Consider the following 7,112-nt stretch of genomic DNA (forward strand, 5'->3'; position numbering starts at 1 on the left):
TTAAAATAACTGCTATCGGATGTACGCAGCAGAATTAGAACTCATTTGGGCAGCCTACGGTTACGTGATTAGGAATTGAGTAGGTATCAGAATATTACTCGATGACATAAGAAATTCATTTGCCACAGAGTTAAGAATTCCATATTCTAGTGTGTGAATATTTGCACGTAATCGTTTATTCGATGCTTCTAAAATCTACAGTAAAAAAAAAATTATCCATTGAGAAAATGACAGATCATTGGGTTCAAACTTCGCTTTTAAGAATAATCATCAATACAACTTTCCTGAGCCACTTGACAATGATCAAAACGAGTTTGGCCAACCTCTCTTTTCATGAAATTACATCAATATGAGAAAGAATAATCTGCTCCTTTACAAGCAGTTAATACTGCAAGTTTAGCAGCACGCTTTAAAAGTTACTTTTTCATAAGCGATCAAATTTTAGAAACATGCAGAATACATGATGATTTATAAACAAAGATTGATACATGTAGGTAGTTTACATTGTACTCTCACACCCTGTCGACACAATTGTTCACAAAAATATAGTACTGGAAAATTTCCGTAATCGTAATTCAAAAATATTGTCGTTTTATCCATAAATCGCTAACATTGATATTTCTGTGTAGGTAGATCCTTGTAGGGACATGTTTATAATAACAATAACTAAGTATTTACAGGTGCTTAAATTTAACCGGGTCGTTGAAGATACTTTGACATTACCGCTGAAATAATTTTAACGTTACGTTACACGTCTGCAGTATTCGAGTAAAAATTTATCGTCTTCCGTTTGCCATTCATTTATTATTTCCATTTTTCTCCGAGACGCTTAATCTGTATGATTTCCAAAATAATCTTACGTTTGAAAGACCCGAGTAATACTCGTCCATTTAATTTTTTTTTATAATATCACGTCTCATAGAACTGTCACTTGCAAATTTGAGTATCTCGATTTCTAATGGCAGCCAATTATGCTGAAAATTATACAATAGGGCACTTAATGGCTACTAATGGTCTTGAAAAACTTCTCATGTTACAGTTGAGGAATGTAAAATAAATTGCTGCATCTTGATTTATGACGGATTGTGGAGGATTCATTGAGATGCGTTTACATATTACATATTTCTCCCATATCCTCATTAGCCAGAGGGTTTCTCTTACAAATTATGCTATTAAAAGAGATTGCGCATTTAGGAATACCTACAGCATCAGTAAAACAGTAACGAAAGTTTGTCTCTATTTATTTACTTAGTTCTATCGATCATCTTCACAGCTTTTCAGCGCATATAAAATACCTTATAGCAAAATACTATATACCTATAGCTAAAAAAGAAAAAACAATTAAAATTAACAGGCTATCATTTTACCTAGCTAGCAGCAATTAAAAAAAAATCTCGTAAAAAAAAAGTTTTAAATGATGCTAAAATCTGTTGCACTGGACGTAGTGTTGCTCACTCGTAAGTTAATGATAGCATACAAAATGAATCATCGAATTCTTGTAATCAATCCTAAAGGCATTGAAACACTATCGGGATTGTGTACCACTCATCATAATACCAACTTTCTCATAGGCATAAGCCAAGTTCTTTGCCAGGCCGGCGATACAGCCATGCTGTTGAATCGTCTGGAATCTGTATGTTCGGCAAATCTTTTCGTTGTCAATATAGGTAACAGCAGCCATCAGCGGGCACATAATAATCTTTGTGTGGTCAAGGAAGTTAATCTGAAAATCAATTTGAAACACCTCTAGAACGCACTAAGCACTTACAAAATCAATTTGAGAGGGACGGTCTTCAGAAACATGTGCACACATCTTGAAGGATAAAAAAACGTTAAGAAAGAAAAAATGACTATATTATAAATACCTGCACAGATCCATTGGTCAGCTGCATAACAACAGCGCTTTGTGTTCTGAACCATTGATGCATGTAGGGAATTCTGGACATTGAATCCATCGGCTTGACAGCAATATCGCTGCCGGCATTCATCAAATGCTCGTTCATGTACCGTTGAAAGTAGTTCAACAGTTTCATTTTCTTGTCTAAAATGCTGGGGTAATCCTTGACTGTATAATATAACTCTGTTCCTTCTCGATTTATATAATGAACATTGAAACCATTGGCAAGCATTATTAGACGAGTGCCGTCATTGTACATTACGCCGACCCCTTTGTCAGACAATTGGTAACCAAAACCATATTTATCCGAGTAGTCTACCCATTTACTAATCCAAACAAACGGCTGAGCGTCAGGATCCGTCATTTCATCTAGGCAATACAAAAGCATAGGCTTAGACATGACGATGTATTGGAATAGGTGGAACGGCGTGATAATATACAATGTGTCACAGTGACAAGGCAATATCTTGTTAGCATATATGTATGTAATCATAGCGAAGTAAAAAAGATGATTCTGTGCCTGAATAGTTGCAGCAGGTGAGCGAACTACTACTTGACAGGCTTTCAAAAAAGTTATGATAAATTCTAAATTCTCCAGTAATGAATGCAAGAACATTGTATATTAACATCTTATGAGGAATGGAGCATGCCTGAGGTTTCCAAGATAATCTGATAGGGTCTTGGCAGATCTATATTAGGGGGACAAAATCAATTAGTGAATCAAAATTTTAACGTGCTTATGAAGGGTTGTAGGAAACGAAAAATACAAATATGCAAAGGACATGTAGAAGACAATTGGCATTCTACAGCATCTCATACCTCCACTGCTGACCGTGTCTCTGGCAGGTTTAGTTTTTAAGACTGCTGCTAGCTGATCTTTTAATGTTTGTAACATTTTTCGGATGTCGTGATGTAATTTTTGTTCGTCATTGACTTCATGGGCCTTGGTTTTAACAGCAGGACTACGAGGAACTCGAAACAATATATCCTGCACATCTCCGCCACCATTTCCGTTCATTTCTGTTAGGGGCTTTCGTTGATTGTGCATTTCTAGCACATCCATACGAGGTGCCATAGTGAGGCAAGATATTGGAAGACTCGTTGGTAGAAAACCTGAAAATTTCATCAAGCTCTATTTGAAATTTCTGCCAAAAAAAATAATACTACATTTTCATGTATTAATATTTCATTCGTGATCCAGATCGATGAAGCAGTACTGAACAATCTATCTCATTGAATGAGTTATTTATTTGTATTTGATGACCTAAATTAAACTCTGCTAGTCATATATTTGTCTCAACTGCCTAAAATTTTAATACCACTGGTGAAGAAGACGTCTTTAAGAAGTTTGTTCACGCTAGGTCGTTTAGTAGGATTCCCTTGTAACATGTTGGCAATCATATTCATAGCTGATTTGCTTAGGTAACTCGGACTTTTGTATTGCACTTGTTTAATCCTAGCATAAGTTTCTTTAAGGCTCGCCGTTTCGAAAGGGGGTTTTCCAACAAGTAGAGTATACATTATGCACCCAATACTCCAAACATCAACTTCATAGGAATGACCAGCTTTGTTTAGTATTTCAGGAGCTATATAATTTGGTGTGCCGCACAATGTTCTATGAACATTAAAAAAATAAAATATTTTAAGTTAAATTTGATGTAGAACTAAGACTATATTAGATAAACTAATATTAGATTATTAGAAATTACTTTTTTCTCTCATCATCGTGTTCTAACTTTGTAGCCAACCCAAAGTCTCCAATTTTTACTTGCAGTTCATCATCCAAGAAAAGGTTTCCTAGTTTCAGATCACGATGAATAATTTTGTTCTTATGCAAGTAGGAGACACCATCTAAGATCTGCTTCATATAATATCGAGTCTCACATTCCGTCAAAGCCTTTCTTCTTTTATGCAATTCCATCATTGACTGAAATAATTTGGTGAACGTTTAAAACATGGTAAATATTAGGTATTTGTAGAAAGACCAACTACACTGAGCCTAAATGGTTAAGAAATATTTTTCTCTTTATTGGCACTTCTAGAATTTTCTTCAACCTAAATACTCATTTGTAGGATCAGATTCTGCGAAAGAACTCTGAAAGTCAACATTGACATTACCTGAAACCATAGCTAAAAACTACCAAAATCTATGCAAAGAAAGGACAATGGAGGATGTTATCCGAAATAATTAATATCACTGGTGAGTTCACAAGAGCATATATAGGGTTTTGAACTCCATTAACATCAACTCTAAACTTATTTTTAAGACAGTGTGAACATACCTGAGTTTCAGCTGAAATTTGAATCAAATTGATGGAGTTTGTGAAATATACGTTTTTTAACAGTTCCATTTGAGGACATGGAATTTAAGGAAAAAAAAAAAATACGTAACTTTCAACTGATGTAATCAAATTGTTGAGTGCTCTGCAGCATCAATTCAAAGTCGCGTATCATAGTAGACATCTTTTGTAGAAGTATGCTTATTAGATAAATAACTCTAACCATTGTTGGTCAAAAATGAGATACAAAAGCAGTAAGGGTATAGTGTTGAATATGATGTATAACGTAGATTATTAAATAAATATTACCCTTTTGCGACATAGTTCCAGAATGATATAAATGTTTTGACTATCTTCAAAGAACCCATGGAAGCCAACGATATGTCGATGTGATAGACTTTTGTGTATACGAATTTCTTGTGTCATTTTTTCTCGCTGGACACTCTTGGTTAGAATTGATCTAGGCACAATCTTTCCAGCATACACATGATGACAGTTGGATTCTTTGATCTCGTAACATTTTGCAAAACCACCCTGAAAAAAGAAGTACCGAACATTATATTGAAAACCATACTTTTATCTGATTTTCTTAACCCCCGATGAAATTACTTGGGAACTCACAGAATCGGGTACCAAGTTTTATTGGCATACCCGAGAACTAAATATAGGGGACAAACTTTAATTATGGCATTATTGAATAGATTCATCGTTAACATGTGAGATTGGAATAATGTGATGGATTGTAAATCCTTCCAGTTGACCATTCTGTGGGAAAAAGTTCATAATTCCTTCTTCAGAGTATCAACAACAGATTAGTTCAAGGTGATTGCTTGTATTAAATCATGTCTAGTCAGAACTTCAGATTTCGACCTTGATGAAACATACACTACACATATGATCAAGAGAATAATGCCAGCATTTTTTCAATCCCTGCATGCATCCATCTGTGGCAGGACATTAACGTGTACTATGGGACCAGCAAGTTCGTATACGGAAAGACTTTTGATGGTAGACAGTGAAGTCTTTCGTCGTGAAAATATTATTTTAGTGCCAGAATCAAAGTTTGATAAATTTTTCCGGAGTCCGTGAAGCCCCAGACAACATTCCATCAGAGCATCAATTATGTTACGATGTATTTAACGCTTGATTAGCTCAGCTGTATCTTTGTGAAGTTAACAGCTTTCGTAGGCCAGCAAAACAGACAGAAAGAGTAAAGAAGTTGATTTCTGTTAGACTTGCCTTGCCGAAAAAACGACCCTTGATGTAGGTTTTGCCGGTATTTACGTCGTGAATGGTATCTGGAATAACGTTGTCTTTCTCGTGTTTCGACATTCTGGTTAATTCCACTTAAACTGAGTCACAATGCGGTTGATATATAAAACTTAGAAATCCGTTAAAATCAAAATTGGCAGGCACGCGGTAAACTAAGGGCGGATTTACTAGGGTCACTTGCCTCCAAACTGCTGTTTTGTGTTGAACGGGCAACGGATTCTGATGTTTGAAATCAAAATATTTTAACCAATAGAATACACAGGTAATGTCACGTGACCCGATCAGCCGAGAGTGCCCGAGAGCCAGACTTATAGAGTCGCCTTCGGAACCAATGTCACTAATGTCACAGAATGAGGTCTAAGAGTTTTTATTCTGTGCCAATGTCTAATCTGTGGTCTAACCCTTTGGTTTCGCCAGCCATACATTTCAGTGGTCTATCCTCTAACTGTATAGAGTCGTTAACTGAAGATTATCAATATTCAGTCAACGATGGAGTTATCGGTCTCATTTTCATACTCTTGTCAAACAGAAAGAAGGAATTAACATCTTGTAAATTATATATGAAATTTAGATTAGGTGTTTAGCTGGTCACTGAAAATAGAGTAAAATAGGCAGAAGCGGCTGATCGACACTATTCTACACAGTCGATTCATGTAGATTTTTGCAGCATGTCAATGCCCTGCAATAAACCTACCAATCCTACAGTATCAAAATGTTTTAACCTGGAATTATATAATGAAAAATGATGAGGGAAAATGATGTTCATACCGTTGACTGAGTCAACGTTCATACAAATGGTTGATTTTTAAATAATATCTTCATTTTTTTCGAGAGATAAATCGTCATATTATTGTTAGAATATTTCATTTCAATTCATTGTAAGTTTAGAACACTGATAAGGGAACTTAAAAAAAAGTTACAATTGAGATTCAATTATACGAGTATCACATAAATCTTATTCATGCACAAAGATAATAGTAATGATAGTATTAATGGCAATAGTAATAAAAATCTTAATAATGATAATGACGATGATGCTGATGATGATAATGATGATGATGATGATGGCAATAACAATAATAATAAGAGTAATAAGAATGGTAGTAGGTTTACGGTAATTCGTACGTACGTACATACGTGATTATTGATAATGAAATAACTGGGACCATAAGATTTTGATTACATATAACTGATTATGGTTACATGTCTTTTGAATAACAAATCGCAGTTAAGGTTTGCTATGCATCATATACACACTACGCTTAATTACTACTACTCATTATTCAAACTTAAGTAGAGCTTGTATCAAGAGATCCTCGTGAATAAGATATTCAATTTATAATACAATATTTCTACAGTATGTATTCCAAATAATTGAATTTTTAGAATTCATGATTAAAAGCAATTTAAACATTATTCAGTAAAAACTGTCAATGAATGTCATATGGTAGTTATGACGTGTGATTGGAATTTGATTTTTCAACTTCAGAAATAAAATAGAAAATGTTTAACTCAGAGCCATTCAGAAGTTTTTTGTGATGCTTTGTGCATTTTTAAAGTATGTCATGAAAATATCAATACATTTTACAAACGCTAAGTGATATGCACGAATTTTGCATTATCTGCCAAATACAGAAGTAGTATAATTTCCACATGCACATAAA

At 34.5% G+C, this 7,112-nt stretch overlaps 1 protein-coding gene across 1 annotated transcript; it reads right to left on the minus strand.

Annotated features, from left to right (window-relative positions):
- Positions 1-154: 154 nt before the first annotated feature.
- On the minus strand, positions 155-6,235 carry LOC105691208 (serine/threonine-protein kinase polo). The gene is made up of 7 exons (XM_012409543.3): positions 5,416-6,235; positions 4,486-4,710; positions 3,607-3,824; positions 3,217-3,512; positions 2,717-3,010; positions 1,866-2,266; positions 155-1,723 (listed from the first exon to the last, which is right to left on the minus strand). The coding sequence occupies exons 1-7, from the start codon at positions 5,506-5,508 to the stop codon at positions 1,526-1,528; spliced, it is 1,725 nt and encodes a 574-aa protein (XP_012264966.1). The 5' UTR covers positions 5,509-6,235; the 3' UTR covers positions 155-1,525.
- Between the last annotated feature and the right edge of the window lie 877 nt (positions 6,236-7,112).

Source organism: Athalia rosae, chromosome 4 (genome assembly GCF_917208135.1).
Source record: "Athalia rosae chromosome 4, iyAthRosa1.1, whole genome shotgun sequence".
Taxonomy (NCBI): domain Eukaryota; kingdom Metazoa; phylum Arthropoda; class Insecta; order Hymenoptera; family Athaliidae; genus Athalia; species Athalia rosae.

Excerpts from the sequence above, each read along its gene's own strand:
- LOC105691208 (XM_012409543.3), bottom strand. The coding sequence starts at position 5,508 with ATGTCGAAACACGAGAAAGACAACGTTATTCCAGATACCATTCACGAC. Across the intron at positions 3,513-3,606 it reads CACGATGATGAGAGAAAAAA|AACATTGTGCGGCACACCAA; the intron begins GTAATTTCTAAT and ends TAATGTTCATAG. Across the intron at positions 3,011-3,216 it reads AGACGTCTTCTTCACCAGTG|GTTTTCTACCAACGAGTCTT; the intron begins GTATTAAAATTT and ends TGAAATTTTCAG.